General features: G+C 43.5%; 1 protein-coding gene across 1 annotated transcript in view; it reads right to left on the bottom strand.

Moving 5' to 3' along the window:
* KIAA2012 (KIAA2012 ortholog) overlaps positions 1–18,080 on the bottom strand; it is a 129,118-nt gene that overhangs the window by 95,200 nt on the left and 15,838 nt on the right. The window contains exons 3-9 of the mRNA XM_006080540.4: positions 16,319–16,478; positions 14,455–14,610; positions 11,543–11,685; positions 9,850–10,036; positions 8,888–9,030; positions 6,326–6,494; positions 2,869–3,018 (exon numbers count right to left, since the gene is read on the bottom strand). Coding sequence (XP_006080602.2) covers positions 2,869–3,018; positions 6,326–6,494; positions 8,888–9,030; positions 9,850–10,036; positions 11,543–11,685; positions 14,455–14,610; positions 16,319–16,478 — 1,108 coding nt within the window. The remainder of the gene's footprint in view (positions 1–2,868; positions 3,019–6,325; positions 6,495–8,887; positions 9,031–9,849; positions 10,037–11,542; positions 11,686–14,454; positions 14,611–16,318; positions 16,479–18,080) is intronic.

Below are 18,080 nucleotides of genomic sequence, written 5' to 3'. Positions count from 1 at the left end.
TTTCATGTTCAATGCACTCTTGCTGTTTGTATAGAAAAGCTGGCTTCACACACAGTCTCAAAGTACCATAAGCCACTTCTTACAAAGGGAAAAGGTGTCTTTACAATGGAGAAATCTAGCAGACACATCTTTAACCAAATAAAGAAGTTTAACATCACCTATAATGGAGCAAATTATAACTAGTGGGATAAATATAAAGGCATATTTATGTCCCTTGATGTAATGCACTGGGAAGAACACATAACCAACTTAGTATACTTGTCCAAAATGTTTGATCTGAATCTAATTATGAGGAAACAGACAAACCTAAATTGAGGATAATTCTGCAAAGCAGCTTAGCCTATCCTCTTCAAAGATGTCAGTGTCATGAAAAATGAGACTGCGAAAGTGTTCTAGAGAAAAAGATGCTCAAGAGATGTGACAGTTAAATACAATGCATGATTCTGAGTTGAATCCTGGATTGATTGGGAAGAAAACAGCTATAAGAAATGTTACTGGTGTAATTAGAGAAATTGGAATGTGGACTATATATTAGAAAATAGTATGACATCAGTGTTAATATTTTTGAATGTGATAATTGCACTGTGGTTATGAAGGAGAACATCCTTGCTCTTGGGAGACATATGCTGATAAGGGATGAAATGTACAAAGTCTGCAGTTAAGTCTCAGATGGTTCAGCAATAAAATAAAATATGTATGTGTGTATGTGCATATATAAAATCTGGCTTCATTTTTATGATATGAGAAGTGAAACAATCCAGGGCTAGGCAAGTAAATGGGTCTGTGCAACCTCTGAACACTGGGATAGTCTCACTTACTAGTTTTAAACACCTTTGCCTCAGGGACCATTGGATGAGAAAGATTCCCACGGAAATCTTGCCTGTTTGAACCCCCACATCCTTTTTTTTTTAAATGCATCTGCTACCTGGTTGAGTTACACACTGAACTAATATATTAACTAATCAAGAGATCAGGGACTTCTTAGCCAACTTCCTTCTGGCAGGGTAGTAGATCCTCATAGATCTAGAGGATGGACAAGTTCTAGATCCTCTGTCCCCAGTGGACACAGCAGCTCAAAACAAGTGGAGGGCTGGTGAGGCGAGCAGCTCAGAAGACAAAATTCCCTGGTGTTGCCATCCATCCTGGTGGCTCAGGCTGTTCCTTGAACGTTGTGGTGCACAGGGAGAAGCTGCTTTCTTACCTGTCTGCTCACAGAGTGACCCTTGTCATGTGTGGATTTTTTACAAACAACTTCAAATTCTTTAGGATGATTAACTCTCACTTAAGAAACATGGTAAACAAGCCCCTGCCTCAAAAATCAAAGGATTTGCATTTCCCTAATAATTAGTGATGCTGAGCATCTTTTCATGTGCCTCTTAACCGTCTGTGTATCTTCTTTGGAGAGATATCTATTTAAATCTTCTGTCCAGTTTTTGATTGGGTTGTTTGCTTTTCTGATTTTGAGTTCCATGAACTGAAATAGCTAGTGGGAACCTGCTAAAGTACAGGAAGCTCAGCTCGGTGCTCCGTGATGACCTAGAGGGGCAGGATGAGGGGATGGGAAGGAGGTCCAAGAGGGAGGGGATATATGTATACATATAGTTGATTTACTTCATTTGTGCAGCAGAAACTAACACAACATTGTAAAGCAATTATACTCCATTAAAAAAATGAAGTTGAAAATTAAAAATAAAGAAACTACTTATATACTATCACTGTTTTAATATCTAAATGACAAAATAAAATAATATATATAATAATACACAGAAAAATAGAAGGGCCATTCTCAAAACTGAAATGTGTCCAGAATGTCGTGACCTGGGTTCATTGCTTTGTTTGTTCTGAGACGCAGTGCAGTGTGATGAATAAGAGTACAGGTTCTGAGACTGGAAAGCAGCTCCAAGCCCAGCGAGGCCACTTGTAATTGCGTGACCTCAGACAAATTCCTCATCTCCCAGGGCTTCAGATTTCTGATCTGTGAAACAAGGGTAGGACTGTTGTGAGGAGCAAATGAGATGAGAGGTGTTAAAAATTGAGGAGCGTGCCTGGCACTGAGGAGGAACTTAAATATTAATGTGCCTCCTTTTACTTCTGATTACCACCAGTCAGAGATCACCTAGCATCTGTGATCCTGTCATCTTGCCCTTGGGGAAGGAGGTTGTTTTCTAAAAGTGAAGATCTTTCTAAATATGGCCCATTATTTCCAACCTATCCACACCTAAAAATATACACTTTGATATATACATAATTTCAGATGTTCATATGATGTTTTGAAAAAAAATGAAGACTTTTATTGATATTATGAACTTTTAATGAATAAACTCATATTTCTAAGTAGATTAGGTTAAAAAGATAGAAACTAGAGTGTGAAGTAAATGTTTAGTAATTTACTGCTGTTTTACATCTGCAATCAGAATATATTCTTGTGTTCTAAGTCTCTTCAGTCTTTGCAGCCCCATGGTCTGTAGCCTACCAGGTTCCTCCGTCCATGGGATTCTCCAGGCAAGAATACTGGAGTGGGTTACCATTTCCTTCTCCAGGGGATCTTCCTGACAGAGGGCTCAAACTCACGTCTCTTATGTCTCCTGCATTGGCAGGCAGGTTCTTTACCACTAGTGACACCTGGGAAGCCCATAGAATATATTCTTAGGGGGTTTCATTAGTCACTAGTGAGCTAGATATGAAGTTGTTTTCACGATGGCACTTTGATTATGGCAGCTGCTGTCTGAGCAGAAGTACCTTCAAGTAGCTGGGGAGGAGCTTTGTCCCTTTTAGCCTCGTTTTTCGTGGCTAGGGACCCTGACGTGTCTTGCCTTGCTCTCCTCTGGTGCAGGATCCTGTGGGATGCTGGAGGGAAGGAGTAGCTACCTTGAGGCGAGAGTGTGTCCCTGTCTGTGTCCATTGGGAGATGCACTCTTAACGCCCTTGACCCCCTTAGGGACACCTGCTTCAGGGGAGGTCTCCATGACGGCGTGTACTCTTCTTCTGTTTCTGGTGCTGACTCAGGCTGTGGAGCACCTAGGAGACAGAGAGAAAGCCAAGTTGTGCTGGACATCTGTGGGTTTTGCCAGCTGTCTTTTCTTCTTTTTTAAAAAAATCTGTTTATTTTTTTAAATGCTTTTTATTTTATTTATTTTTCTTAATCCCCCGAGAAGGGATTGAACCCATGCTCCCAGCAGTGGAAGCACAGAGTCCTAACCACTGGCCCACCAGGAAATTCTCAAACATTCAGCCTTTAAAAAAATTTTTTTTGGGGGTACAGCATGGGGGATCTTAGTTCCCTGACCAGGGATCAAGCCTGCACCTCCTACATTGGAAGCATAGAGTCTTAACCACTGGACTGCCAGGGAAGTCCCTGTCTCTTCTTTTTGGGGACCCATTTCTTTGTCACTCACTCCATGTGGTTTTGGGTGGTCTGTTCTCTGACTCCAGGGATGGGCATGTGACTGAAGCCTGGCTGTGAGAGCATCTCACTGTCGTAGCCACAGTGATTGAGTCCAGGGGGGACACAGAGTCCAAGCCTGGCCAATCAGAGGCAATTTTGGTACTTTTTTCTAGAGCTTTTAAGAGGTATATCCATTCTACTGGGATTAATAAGCTATCATGGATTTGCAAGAGGCCATCTTTACATGGGGACAACCTACTTGAGAGGAAAGACTAACAGAGCTGAGAGACTCAGACAAATAGTGTCCAGAGGACATTTTCTGAAACCTGGATCCAGTTCAGCCTGGAGTTGGCTGATCCTTGTACTATCCAATTACATGAGTGAATACATTTCTTTTTTTTGCTTAAGAGCGTTTGAGTTAGGCTTTTAACACTTGTTACTGAAAGAGTCCTCACAGACATACACAAGAAGGAAGAACTCAATGGATTCACTTTCTCTGTATTTTATTCCTGGTTTTCATTTGGCAGTGTGTTGGCAAGCTCAATGGATCTAATTGCTTTAAGAATCTGGTGCATGATGTCCTGGTGACCTTCCTTCCAGGGTCATCATGGAAGATAATCAGGATTCAATTGAATCCTGCTGATAGTCTTGTCTTTATGTGCATTAAGCATGTTCTTTTAAAAATTGGAGTATAGTTGATTTACAGTGCTGTGTTAGTTTCAGGTGTACAGCAAAGTGAATCAGTGAGCATGTCTTTTTATTCTAGTGTTTTGACTTCTGGGACTTTACTGACCCTGGGGAGACTGTCTCTTCCAGGGCTAGCCAGGGCCTTGAGACAGTAAAGGCAAGTGCATATTTCATACGGCAACTAACCAGTCTAGAGCCCCTCCCGCCTCTCCCCAGGCATGACCTCCTTTAAACAGCTCTTACACTTCCAGGACACTATGTTGCTGTTGGTTAGTCGCCAAGTCGTGTCTGACTCTTTGCAGCCCCATGGACTGCAGCACGCCAGGCCTCCCTGTCCCTGCCAGGCCACTATCACCCTGCCTTTATGACCCCAGGGCCAGGTATCCAACAACCAGGGACAGCCCTGATGCACAGAGTCTGCCCAAATTATTCCAACTAGCCAATGCCAAACTTGCTTAGCCTGCTTGCCCTGCCTCAGCCATTTCTTCCTGCCAAAAATGGAATAAAAACTCTTGCCCATTCCCTGTACCCCGCCCCCCCCGCCCCCGACACACACACACACACTGTGCCCCCTGCCAGCACTTCTGCCTCCTAACTGACCCTGGTTCTTTCCATGTGGCCCTGTGGGACATGGCATGCCCTCTGCTCTTGGGAACTGTGAGTAACAGACTATCTTTTCACTGGCAAGTGTCTCCTGATCTACTGGCTTCATTAGACCTGAATAATAATTTAAAAAACCCTGCATTTAAAAATACTGTAATACTGTATGTGTGTGTTTTAAGGAGCTACATAATTTTTTGGAAAGGTAAAATCTACATACAGTGAAAGCAAGCAGATCCTAAGTAAACAGTTCAATGAGTTTTGATAAATGTATATATCCATGCAACCAACTAAGATTTAGAACATTTTCATCATCTCAGAAAGTTCCTTTATGCATCCTTCCATTGACCAGTCTTCTAAGCTTAACAGTTATGATATTCTTCATAGTGAGAATTCCAAACAGCTGGAGAGTGAAAACTGAGAAATCAGTGGCAGTTTTTCTGAAGTTTCTAGAAAGCTCAGAACTAGGACTTTTCAAAATTGGAGTCAGCTGTTTAGAGAGTTGCCTTTTGCCTCAGGCTGCCCAGAAAATTCCCAGGGGCAATAATGTGCCTTTGGCCAGGGTGTTGTGGAATGGCTTGGGAAGATCAGAAAGAATTTCTGCTCATGTGCAGGGTGAACTGAGTGGTCACTCAGAAGCCTCTTTCTAAGTCTTAGGTTGGAATTGATCTCTCCTTACCCGGACTCTCTTAGCACTTTGCTTAAAAGCTCAACATCTTTCCTGACAAGGATTGTAGAAATCATCTAAGTTACATAATAATGTTACCTAATTCACAATCAGGAAAATGGAACAGACTCAGAGACATAGAGAACAGACTGATGGTTGCCAAGGGGAAGAAGGGGTTGGGTAGGGATGGAGTGGGAGTCTGGAGTTAGCAGATGCAAACCGGAATATATAGAATGAATACACAACAAGATCCTACTGTAAGGCACAGGGAACTGCAGTCCATATCCTGTGATAAACCATAATGGAAAAGAATGTGAAAAAGAATGTCTCTCTCTATATATATGTATAACTGAATCACTTTGCTGTACAGTAGAAATTAACACAATATTATAAATCAACTATACTTCAATAAAATAAACTACAAAAAATCAGGAAAAGTGGCTCTTCAGACAAACTTTGATCTTTCATAAAACTAAAATCCAAAGATCCAAATATCCTTTTTATCCTGGCTGCCAGGTAGCTAGCTCATCTAAATCCAGTGCTTATCAAAGGCAATGAATTCACTGCAGATGTCTGATAAAATTTATTTCTCTACTCTTTTTAACCAGATTTTTATTTTTTCAATTTCAGTTATATATGGCATTTACTTGTTGTAAACTGCCTGAAAATTCTTGCACCTTTATAACATCTATGGTGCCCTGGACTTATTTATGTGTATGGCTGACTGCCATTTTCTTCCACAGTTTAGCAAAATGCCCTGTTTAATGAAGGACTCAATGCATATTTTAAAAACTGAGTTGAATATGACCAGTAGAGACCTATTTGCAGATTTATCCTTTTTGTTTCTTTTTAAAAAAGTTCTCATAAGGGGGTGACCCTGGAGAGGGTCAGCCGTGATTTAGGAGAGGGCTGCATGAGCGGGTCCCACACTCCAGTCCTTCCTGGCCTGCCTCATTCCCTCAGGAGACCCGTTCACAAGGACCCACCTCTTCTTTGTGCCTTGCCTTTTGGCGGGTGTTGGCTATGACAATGAATCTCCACAGGGAAGATGAAGAGCTCTGCTGGGGGCTCACTGGCTTTAAGTTGACTCCTCAGGGGGTCCAGGACTCTGGGTGGTTCTTCTGAGATAAGAGGTAATTTCAAAGCTTTAGGTGCCTGGAGAAAATGTAAAAACAAACAGACCCCAATATGGCAGGTATCTAAATCCTGCTGCCTGCAAGGGATAAGTGATATGGTATCTTATTGACTCTCTAGCATCAGAAGCTGCTGGATGTGATGTTGCTTCTGTATCCAGGGCTGAGAAGGAAAACTGACCAACCTGGAAGCCGGTCAACTCACTAGAGTGGGGCTGCTTTGCTTGGTGGGGACTAAGTTATGTCCCTATTAACCCAGTCTCCAACTGCTCTGAGAAGCATAAACATGGTAAATTCAAGAGCCTTTGTGAGGATATGCAGTCTTTCTTTCTTTTGTAGCCCTGAAACAGCCGGATTGACATGTTGGAGCTATTTTCATGTCTGGAGAGGGAAAAATCTTGACTTGTGTCATTATGGGGAAAAAGGCAAGGCTCAGACTATGAACTGTGCAACCTTTCAGATAAGAAAGGGCAGAAATAGGAATACACATTTGTATATTTGCTTGCCTTGTGTAATCTCTCTAAGCCTCAATTTCTCCTTCTGTAAAATGGGGGTAATCATACTGCCCACCTCATAAATTGCCATGAGGATTAAATGAGTTAACTATACATAGTTACAATAGTGTTTGGAACTAGACTTATTTCTATAATATTTCTTTGAGAGAAGACTGTTCTGTCCTTAGGGTTTAATACTGAATCTTGACACTAGCAGAATACCTAGGTGTCTCCACACATCTGAAATATGAAGATCTCTAGAAAAAGAAAATCACTCTGTGTCAGGATCAACCACAGCTTTAACCCAGTTTCCTTTATGTCCCAAAAGCTCCAAAACATAGGTGTATGTATGCACCGTGGGGGTGGGGGGAGAGAGGCACTAGGGCTAGTACTTAGAGCTTCCAGTTTCCAATTATTCAGAAGTTGCTAAAAATTTTTCCTTTTAGTTTGCAGCTTTTAACATATGAACTCGGCTCTATGAAATGTATATGTGTGCTGGGTTTCAGGGAGTTCAATTTCACAGGAGGAAAAATAAAAACGTTTCTTACTTTTTAGTGTTCAAAAAGAAAAAAAGATCAGACACACACACAAGCATCCTACGTGTTTAGAGTTGAATGAGGAGGAAATTCACCCAGCAACATGCAGGGTAATATGTATAGTTTTGAGACGTTAAGAAAATGATTAACCCAATGCATGCACATGGGATCGTTCTGTTCCTAGAGATCTCCACTCTCCAGGAGCCAGCTGCCCACCAACTGCCCTTTCCTGAATACCGACCTTTGTATTTTGTTTGACAAGGTTTGCATTGGGAAATCTATGTGGAAACTCAAATGGTTCGTGTGAGATATGGCTGACAAGCTATGCCTTAAATTTCTCCATTGTAATTAAAAATTTACAGAGTTTTAATATAGTGGAAAATATTGCTTTCCTCTGCTAAATCATATACATGGGTTGATGGGAGGGATTCCTATCCTCTGAGCCTGGCTCAGTTCTGGGATGATCTGCGTGTGAGACTGAGGACTTTTCTTGGGCCTGGGTGACCCTGGCAGGTCAGGCCTGCTGTTTACTCCTGGTCCAAAGGAACCTGAAAAGCCAGAGGTCCTTCTGGTGTGAATGGAAAGATTTAGATCACCTTAGACACAGAGAATCTGAGAAAATCCTAAACAGACGGAAAATAACCTCTTCACTGGCACTGGGGCCACCTGGCGTGCCCACGGCTCCTCAGGGTCACTTCAGATGGCATGAATCCCACTAACATTGTTGTTGGTCCCTATCGGACACAAGATACATTCACATAAGTGCTTCATTTCCTTTCATCCTTCCATCAGCCCTGTGAGGCTGGTATTATTATCCCTGTGTACAGAGGAGGAGCAGCTCAGCGGTGAACCACTCGCTCAAGTCATACAGCTGCCACGATGGCTGAACATTCCAGAGCCCCTGCTCAGTCCTGCTCAGCACAAGTTCAGGAAGATGTACCTGAAACTTCTGAAGGGGTTGATAAACCTGCAAAATTTATCCTACATTTTCAAAGCTGACCGACCCTCAGTTAAGCAAAACCATTACCAGGTTCCAAGCATTTTGAGTTTGAAGTGGGTCAGCTGCTTACAAACTCAAATTCTGTCCTTACATGCTTACAGATAACCCTCAGCCCCTTAACAGAGTAAAGGGTTCTATTGCCATCAGTGTGGTAACACCATCTGCTTTAATGCAGGGCAGCTTAAATTCCTCTTATTCATTGTTTTCAACATTTAGTGAATTACTACCCCTTTAGTCCAACTCCACACAGTGAGCTCAAAAGCAAGTAAGGCCAGTTCTTGGAGACATCTCTTTGAATCACCTCGTTCCTAGACTAAGGTTAATCTTTTAAGCATGTGCGTGCACATGCGTGCGTGCGTGCGCACGCACACACACACACACACACCTTTTTCTTCTTCATGTCCCCAGGCATGTTTTTTTCTGAGCCAGCAGCAGATGCTACCGGAGGGAAAAGACATCGTTCAGCAGGAGGCTCCTTGAACAAGTGGCTGCTTCTGCCGTGGTGCAGCTTCATAGTCGCTTGTTTGTCTGTAGAGATAGGATGGCAACAAGAGCTTATTAGTTGCAGGCATGGGGATGAACAGTTGACTTTCAACTTTAATCACCTTTAGGTTAATGGGAAGAGAGGCAAGGAGATGCTGAGACACCTGGAGAGCCACAGTGGCTGAGGCAGCTTCAGGGAGCCCTAATCTCATGATCTGGGTTGGGTTCTTGATGGCTGAGTCAGGCGATGGAGAGACTAATAATGATCTTAATAGTTACTATGTGTTAAGTGCTGACTGTGGGACGAGAATTGGGCAAAGTATTTTACATGCATTAACTGAATCCCCATAATAGCCTTAGTGTTAATAATAATAAGTTAGTCACTCAGTCATGTCCGACTCTCTGCAACCTCATGGTCTGCAGCCTCCCAGGCTTCTCTGTCCATAGAATTCTCCAGGCAAGAATACTGGAGTGGTTGCCATTCCCTTCTCCAGGGGATTTTCCTGGAAAACTCAGGTTTCCTGCATTGCAGGCAGATCCTTGACTGTCTGAGCAAACAGGGAAGTCCCTAATAGCCTTATGGAGGTATTATTATTATTCCCATTCCACATATGAGAAAATGGAGCCTCAGTGAGATTAAATAACTTGCCCAAGGTCACAGTTAGTAAGTGGGGGTCATTTGAGCGCAGGCAGTCTGATTGTGGAATGTGTGTGGTTGAGGACTAGTCTCATTCCCACCTCTGGCTGAACTTCAGTGGTTATTTTCTAAGGTGAGTGGCATGAGGAAGAGACACTCAGCGTGCTCAGTGTTCTCTGCAGGATCAGGTTTACCCAGATCAACAAGCAAGGCATTCGGCTTCTTACCGCTGAGGTCTGCCTTCCTGTTGGGGAAAGTGCCTCCGTAGTAGAATGTCGTGTGGGATTTGTCATGCAGGAGCCAAGAGTGATCGAAGAGGGCATGCCCGAGGGTCCTCTTGGAGGTTTGCTGTGCTTTTTCACGGTGGCTTTCTTTTGAAGTGTGGATACAATGGTGATTGTCTTTTGACATGTCCTAGGGAACGACAGATATGCATTCCTGAAAACAGGTTTTGCAAAGGAACAGAGCCGGTTCCTCTAACAGTCAGACCTTGTGGCTAGACTTGTGATTCCAAGGATGAAATCTTCTTAGCAGCCTGGGAAGAAAAACATGGTTATCGTGGCCAGATCTCTAATGCTGTTTATTACATTCATAAAATGTTTTATTGCTAGTGATAGAAAGAATGACATTTAGCCATGCCTGATGTATACTGCTTTCTTGAAAAAAATTAAAAATCAAAATGGAGCTCTAGTATCGTTGTCTTTTCTTTTTGGCAGACTTCTTTAACACAGTAAAATATACATAACATAAATGTATCATTTTAATCATTTTTAAGTGTATAGTTCTGTGGCATCAAGTATATTCATGCTAGCTTCACTGTTTTTAGCCATCATAAAATGTCTCTTCCCTCCCACTAGGTGGTACTTCTCTTCTCCCCCTTTCCTATCTCATTGGCACATGATCTTCTTGTAAGTCATGTGTGTTTATTCAAGATAGGAACATGCGTTATCTATGCTTCTCTGTTGTACAGACACACACACACAGGCCTTAGAGTTTCAAAAGTTTATTTTTTTCCCTTTGGCTGCACTGAGTTTTAGCTGTGCCATGTGAACTCTTAACTGCAGCATGTGAGATTTAGTTCCCTGACCAGTGGTTGAACCTTGGACCCCCTGAATTGGGAGCACAGTTTCTTAGCCACTGGAGCACTAAGGAAGTCCCTAAAAAGCATTTTTACTGATTTAATCCTCATAGCAAACTTGAGAGGTGTGTGTGATAATGCTCTATTTTACATAAGAGGTAATTCAGGCTCAGAGTTAAGTTTCTTGGATGTGCTCATCACAGCTAGCAAGATACAGGACTTTTCCAACTCGAAGACCAAAAGCTCTTTTTTTCTAGAGATGACTAGAGATGCCTAGATGCAGTGAAGAGGGTAGGGAGGATCTGTGGTTAAGTGAGATTGGAAAACCACAAGTTAAAGTTAAATCAGCTCTTCTACTACAGAACTTCTCAAATGGTCCATGGTCAAATGTGCACTGTGCCTCTCTGGAAGGAGAATGTGGTGCACAGCATTTCCCAGTTTTTTTTCTCCCATGGAGCATCTGGCAGTGCTAGGGTTCTACCAGCTGCACCTTGAAAAACAGGGATCAATAGGCTCAAAGTATTAACACTTTTCTCTTCTCTGGAGGACCCCGGGAAATGGTGACGGGAGAGAGTATCATCTCCAAAGTCAAGAAGAACAATGACAGAAAATGAAAGTGAAGTCACTCAGTCATGTCCGGCTCTTTGTGACCCCATGGACTGTAGCCTGCCAGGCTCCTCTGTCCATGGGGATTCTCCAGGCAAGAGTACTGCAGTGGGTTGCCATTTCTTCCTCTAGGGGATCTTCCCGACCCAGGGATTGAACCTGGGTCTCCCGCATTGCAGGCAGACTCTTTACCCTCTGAGCCATCAGGGAAAGGGGACCTTCATTAGAAATGGTACCTCTGTCTGGGTTTCATCTTCCTGCCAGGGCTGCTTCCTGAGTGGTGGCAAGCAAGTCCCCTGGATGCCACGGTCCTTGGCTACAGAGCCCTGGTCCACTTGTCCACCAGCCCCAGCTTCCCCTTCATCCAGGTCCTTCTGACCTGCAAAGGTGAACAGTGGGTCAACTTTGCAAGCCCAAATACGAGTATGACACTGTTAGCTGCTTACAAACTACCTCCCTTCTTGCTTTTCTGAGCAACAGTGTTGATCAAGGCCCTTGTTCCTCTGCCCTCCTGATTTCTGTATTTCTGGTAGTGTCTCTATGGAAGTGGCAGCCAGCTCAGTGGAACAGACTGTTCTGGGAGTCAGGAGCTTAAGGTTGAGTCATTTCTTGGACTCAGTTTCCTCATCGGTAAAATGTGGATACTGATTTCTTGCCCTTGCTTCCCTGCAGAGTTATCTGGAGCTCAAATAAGATCATGCATGTGACAGCCCTTTGTCAGCTGTGAGGGGCTAGGGGATAACCGAGGTGTGATGATGGTGGGATGATCTGCAGCTCTGCTCTGTTGTCACTGAGATGTTCAGTCTGAAGCACTTGATTTCTGGGGCTGTCTACTGGTCATTTCCTTGTGGAGAAACTCAGACGATCCTCTGCGGTGGGATGGCTGCTTAGCAAGCTGCACTTACCCTGTCTGTGCAACCCCCAGGAAGGATCTGAGTCAACAGATGACTCCAGCACAGTGAACAAATCTTTCGTCGATGGTTTAAAGGGTCCTGCAGCTATTTTCATCACTTACTCAAGGTAGATTTATTGCTGAAATAGTCTGGCAAACCTTCCCTGTTTGGAGCTGCTATAGCAACACCTCAAATCTCTGCTTGTGGCTCTGAGGCATGATGTAGGGTTGTCTTTCAACCAGGGGCTCTGGAAGCGCTCAGGGGCTCTGTGTGTGTTGGAGCACTGGACTTCTGGAGGCTCGCGGCCAGCCTCACCGTCCTCCTGTATTCCCCAACCTTTGTCATTCCCTACGTCATCCTTGGTGTCACTGGGTCAACAGCCAAGTGCCCACTTATGGAGCACTCCCTCCTTGCAGCTCCCCTTCCTCTGTCCATTGGCTCCTGAAGGCGACCTTGGCTCAGAGCTGATGCTGAGAGTGTTGGTGGAGCAGATGCAGACTCACACTTAGGTTCGGGGGCTCTGCTCAGTTTAGTGACTCAGGGAGCCCCTCGATCTGCCTGTCCCCAAGAAGACCACAGCTGCATATAGGATGCAGCACTAAAGACCTTTTTATGTGTTTAGAATGATCCTTTGAGGTCAAGCCAGGCTCCAGGGCCATCCTTCCTGGTGAGATGCACTTGGTAGCCTCTACCAGCATTTCTAAGGGTATAGGAAGTGAAACTCTGCGCAAATGGTTGCTGACCTGCTGAATGGTCTTACATGGCAGACTGCTTAACCTGGGGCAGGGTGTTTTGTGTAGGAGGATACAGAGAGGGATTCTTCCTTTTGGCTGTATCCCAGGTGATATTGAATATATGACTCAATCTATGTGAGGGAAACCAAGATTTTTCTCAGCAAATGTCAGCTCTGGCTCATTTGTTTATGCTTAACAGAAACAGGTTAGCAAGCAAGGTATGGGAAGTTTCACTTTTGAAAGGAGACCACACCATGTGCTCTATCTCAAATATGGGTTCAGATTACTCAAACAGTGTGAGTGGGGGTAATAATTTAGAGCTCTTAGACAGCTTTGTATCTATGTCTTCTCCTATGATTTTTTTACAACAACCCAGAGAGGGTGGAATGCAGATAGCATTACTCCCATTTTATAGATAAGCAAATTAAGGATGCATGAAGCGTAAGTAACATCACACTGTTGGGGGATCTGAAATTTGTGGCCAGGGCTTTTGCTACTTTCTCCAGTACAGTGTCTGGCAAGGAGAATGAGGCCAAGGGGAGATAAAATTAAAACCTATAGAATCATCAGTCAGGGTTCGAGATATAGTCTGAGCTATTTTTCCTTCTTTACAAGTTGATTTTCGGTCCTTGTGATCATAGGCAATTGGGTGTTATAATTATGTTTAAAAAACACAAGGTAGGGATGTCTATAACTAACATTTATTGAGCACTTGCTGTGTGCCAGATACTGCATATCCCATTTGAGTCCCAAGGTGGGTATGGTCATCTTCATTTGATAAATGAAGAAACTGAGGCCCATACTGTTCACGGGGTTCTTAAGGCAAGAATACATAGCTTTTCTTCCAAAGATCAAGAGTCTTTTAATTTCATGGCTGCAGTCGCCATCTGCACTGATTTTAGAACCCAAGAAAATAAAGTCTGTCACTGTTTCCATTGTTTTCCCATCTATTTGCCATGAAGTGATGGGATTGATGCCATGATCTTAGTTTTTAGAATGTTGAATTTTAAGCCTGCTTTTTCACTCTCCTCTTTCACTTTCATCAAGAGGCTCTTTAGTTCCTCTTTGCTTTCTGCTATAAGGGTGGTGTAATCTGCATATCTGAGGTTATTGATATTTCTTCTGAGAGTGAAAAAGTCATAAGAAATAATCTAAAATCTAAATTCTAGACATGCACTGTCCAATACAGTAGCCATTAGCCACATGTAGCTATTTAGATGTAAATTAATTAAAAGTAAGTAAAATTTTAAAACTCATTTTCACAGTCACACTACCTACTTTTCAAGTGCTCAGTAGCCACATGTGGCAGGTGACTACTATATTGGAACTGGACACTATATATGCAAAACATTCCATCATCACAGAAAGTACTATTGGATGGTGCTGGTCTAGACTAACTCCCTCATTTTATAGGTGAGGACAAGGAAACCAAGACTCTCTAGACCTTATTTTGAAAAATTTCATTTTATGCTGTTAAAAATCCCAATATTTGAGATCTTGTTTGATAAAATCAACATGTACCTTGTCCAAAAGATTTTCCTTGTTGAATCCAAAATGGAGGGAAGACAGGCAGGAGATGGTATTTGAGGGGTACACCTGAAAGGTCCTGTTGTGGTCTGAGATTCTTTAGTACGTTAAGTTGACTGTCCTGAAGCAGCACAGAATCCTTGATATATCCTGAAGAGTAGGTCAGGACAATAATGGTTGTCAGTCTAGAGGTCTTGATGGTAACCACAAGTTTCCCCACTTGCATTAGTCTTAGCTTTGGACATTGCGCATTAAGAAAGACAATTAGAAGATGGAAGAGATTAAAAAATCAGATAGAACCCATAAAGGGTTCTCTAGCCAATGTCTTGGGTGTCTCTGGTTCTGTATCATATATATACTTCTTCCACCCCTCCATTCCCAGGAATTGGGTTCCCCTGGTGGAAGGAACATGGCTGTTTCTTTGGGGTTGGGTAAAAGCCTCCTCCTGCCTTAGATGAAGTCTCAAGGTTTCTTCTGGATGTACCTGGCTTGCTTTGTAACCCCTGTGATTCTCAATCCATTCTACAAGTATTTATTGAGGCTCACCAATGGTCCCACCTCTCTGCTAGGCAGGAACTATGGCAAGAGGCCCAAGAATGCACGGACACATGGACCTTTCCTTAAACCACACCTTGTAGCCACATGACTTTCACAGAAGGGTCTGAGACGTCTTTTGATATTAAGAAGGGCTTTCCCCCTTGAAGATTTTGGGCCTGGGCTATGGGGCAGTGGCCTGCCCTGCCCTCTGCAGCACCTAACAATAAATATATCTCTGGTTAAGAGGCTGTTTCTCACTAGCGTTAGATAAATGGAACTGCCTGGAACCGTGGGCCGGCCATGAAGGGTAAACCAACTACTGGGCAAGCCCACAACTCTCATTTTCCTTCAAGTCATCACTTAACTGGGGAGAGAGTTGTTTTCTCTTCTCTCCCAAAGTAAACCTATAAAGCAAGAGAGAGTCAGTCTTCCCCTGGTCCCGTCTGTTTGTCGGTGCTGAAGAGATGGCAACTAGCCAGGCAGGCTTTGGCAGATCCTACTGCTCACCCTTGTCTTCCCCAATAGGTTTGCCAAATGCAATATGGGATGTCCAGTTTAAGTTGAATTTCAGATAAACAACAAATACCATTTTTTAAAAGTAGGAATATGTACAAATATTGTAAGCTTAACTTTTTCTCTTTTTTTGGTTAGTGCCTCTGTGTGTGTGTGTATGTGCACATGTGTAGGTGCTAACCTGGCAATTCTAATTCTCAGCCACTGCCTGCTTTCATTTTCAAGCCTTCACAGAGTGCATTTGGGGTGTCTGTTCAGCAGCAGGGTGTCTGTCTGGTGGGTAGTGCTGGAAAGCCACCATCTTCGAGGAGAAAGTCTAACATTTCTACCTCCTAGGGGATCTGACGTCCCCTCCGAAGGGGAAGCAGTGGTGTTGGGAAGATTGTGGTGTCGGAGATGTGGGTAGGACCTGGCTTCCGGTCTCAGCACTGCTTTTGGCTGAATGACCTTGGACATATTCCTTTACCCCTGGGGCTCTTTTTCCTTCTCTTGTAAAAGATCGAGATTGAACTGGAGGACATGGAGTCTCTGAGTGGGCAGGCCTGGGAAGCACGTTTTGCTCCGGATGAAGGGCCTGAGGCTGCGGAGGGGCGCTGGAGGGAAGGCAAGACTTCAGGCTGCCATCCCTCCGCAAATGTAGGAGAGGCGAAAGGTGTGATGGTTGCTTGGAGGCTAACAAGATCGAGCACCTTTAACACAGAATTGGGCCTAAAATTCTGATGTTTCAGACACTCATGGAAAACACACTCTTGCACCAGAATGCGTGGCGGGCAGCTCAGGGCACACCTCCTCCCACGTCCCCACTGACCTGCACATTGGAGCTTGTATATGGTGCCAGGGGGCCATGTCCGCAAGAGGCCGCGGAGGTATCTCTTGGCTGAGTACCCAGGTTGGATCTGCCGCAGGCCCTGGCTTTCTGGTTGGCTTCGGAAGTGAAGGTACGGCTGCCAGGCTCTGTCCTGCTCTCTCTGTGGGGACACCAGTCAGGAAACAGCAGGGCTGCTGAGCCCGGAGCCCCCCAGTAATACAGGCTGGCTAGTACAACCATCCTCATCAGTAATCCGGAGACTCCTGATAGATGCTGCAAGACACCAGAAACGGATGCCACGGCCAACAGACATAAACCAAGAGCCCAAGGAGCAAAGCTCTGCAAGTCCCCTGAGGATTTGCAGTTGGAAGGAGAAGGAGAAATGAGAACTACCAGACCCCATTTTGAGACAGAGCATCAGAAAAGGATAAAGAGCCTCAAAGGAAAACAGAGTATTTAGTTTAGCCTGTGGAAATCGGTACCTTAAAAGTAGCTCTGTACAGCGGTGGGAAAGACAGCTTGACAAGTCAGTGTTAGCATTCTATGTTTGCCATATGAGTAATGGGACAGACAAGCTCTGTCCGTGTTCAAGGGGAGCACTGCATTTTGAAAATATCTGGCTCTGCAGCATTTCATTTCAGCCAGGGAGAAGTTTCTGGGCACCTACCTGCCAAAGCCACTGTAAGTCATCATGGCAGATAAATGTGAATAATAACATCTTACATTTGGCTAGGTAGGGCTTTATATAAATACAAATAACTTTTACCTCGTTATAATCCTTTAAGGTAGATGAGTTAATATCATAACCACTAAGATGAGGCAGAAACTCCCTCAAGCACACAAATAGCAAACATTTGGTACTTGTGTTGATATCTCTTTTCATCCCCCTGGTGCCTGGCAGACATTGCCAATCAATCACAGGACTCTTGACTGATGAACTGATTGTGATCTCAGCATCCTTCTCTTTTAAAAACTGAGGCATAGTTTATATTTAATAATATGCACAGAGCTTAAATAGTCAATTTAATACAACCTGACAATTCAGTTATACAGCTTTGTAGCCACCACACAAAATAAAATATAGAACACTTCCATCAGCCCAGAAAATTCTCTCATGCCACTTTCTAGTCAATGTCTCCATACGTACCAGGTCATCACCATTCTTAGGTGCGGTTAGTAAGATACTGGCCTGAGTTTCTTTGCCATATCCTGGCAAATTTACCAGTGAAGGTTTATAGTTTAACAAAAAAAAGAGAAAGGAAACAAGAAAAATATGGCAATTTAAAACCTGATTGATGGGTGAGAGGAAGGCTTTAGGGTTTGGGTGCTTGCCCTGCTACACAGAGCTGTGATTTGCTCGCATTCTGATTAATTCAGGAGATGGAAATGCCACAGAGTGGACGCCCACAGCCATCGCTGAGGATTCAAGACCACCAGGGACTTCTCTTTAGCTTAAGAGAGGGCTGGAATGCCAAAGTCCATAAAATGAAGGAATTCCTCTGCTGGGAAGAGGTAAACAGGTATCTAAGGCCTTCATTCATTCATTCATTCACTTATCAAGCAATTCTAATGCCAGGCACTGGAGAAAAAGCAACAAAAAAAGTAGGTCGATAACTGATAAATAAATTCAGTAAAAGGTAAAAGAAAGCATGGCTTATTATTCAATTGACTCTATTTTCTTGAAATTTGTTAATTAAATGAATGCTTGGAATCCAAGCACAGAACATCAAGTGGTCCTTGATGTCTAGACAGTTTATATGGC

Source organism: Bubalus bubalis, chromosome 2 (assembly GCF_019923935.1).
Source record: "Bubalus bubalis isolate 160015118507 breed Murrah chromosome 2, NDDB_SH_1, whole genome shotgun sequence".
NCBI lineage: Eukaryota > Metazoa > Chordata > Mammalia > Artiodactyla > Bovidae > Bubalus > Bubalus bubalis.
The sequence above is the reverse complement of the archived record's forward strand: the minus strand, read 5'-3'. Positions and strand labels throughout refer to the sequence as shown.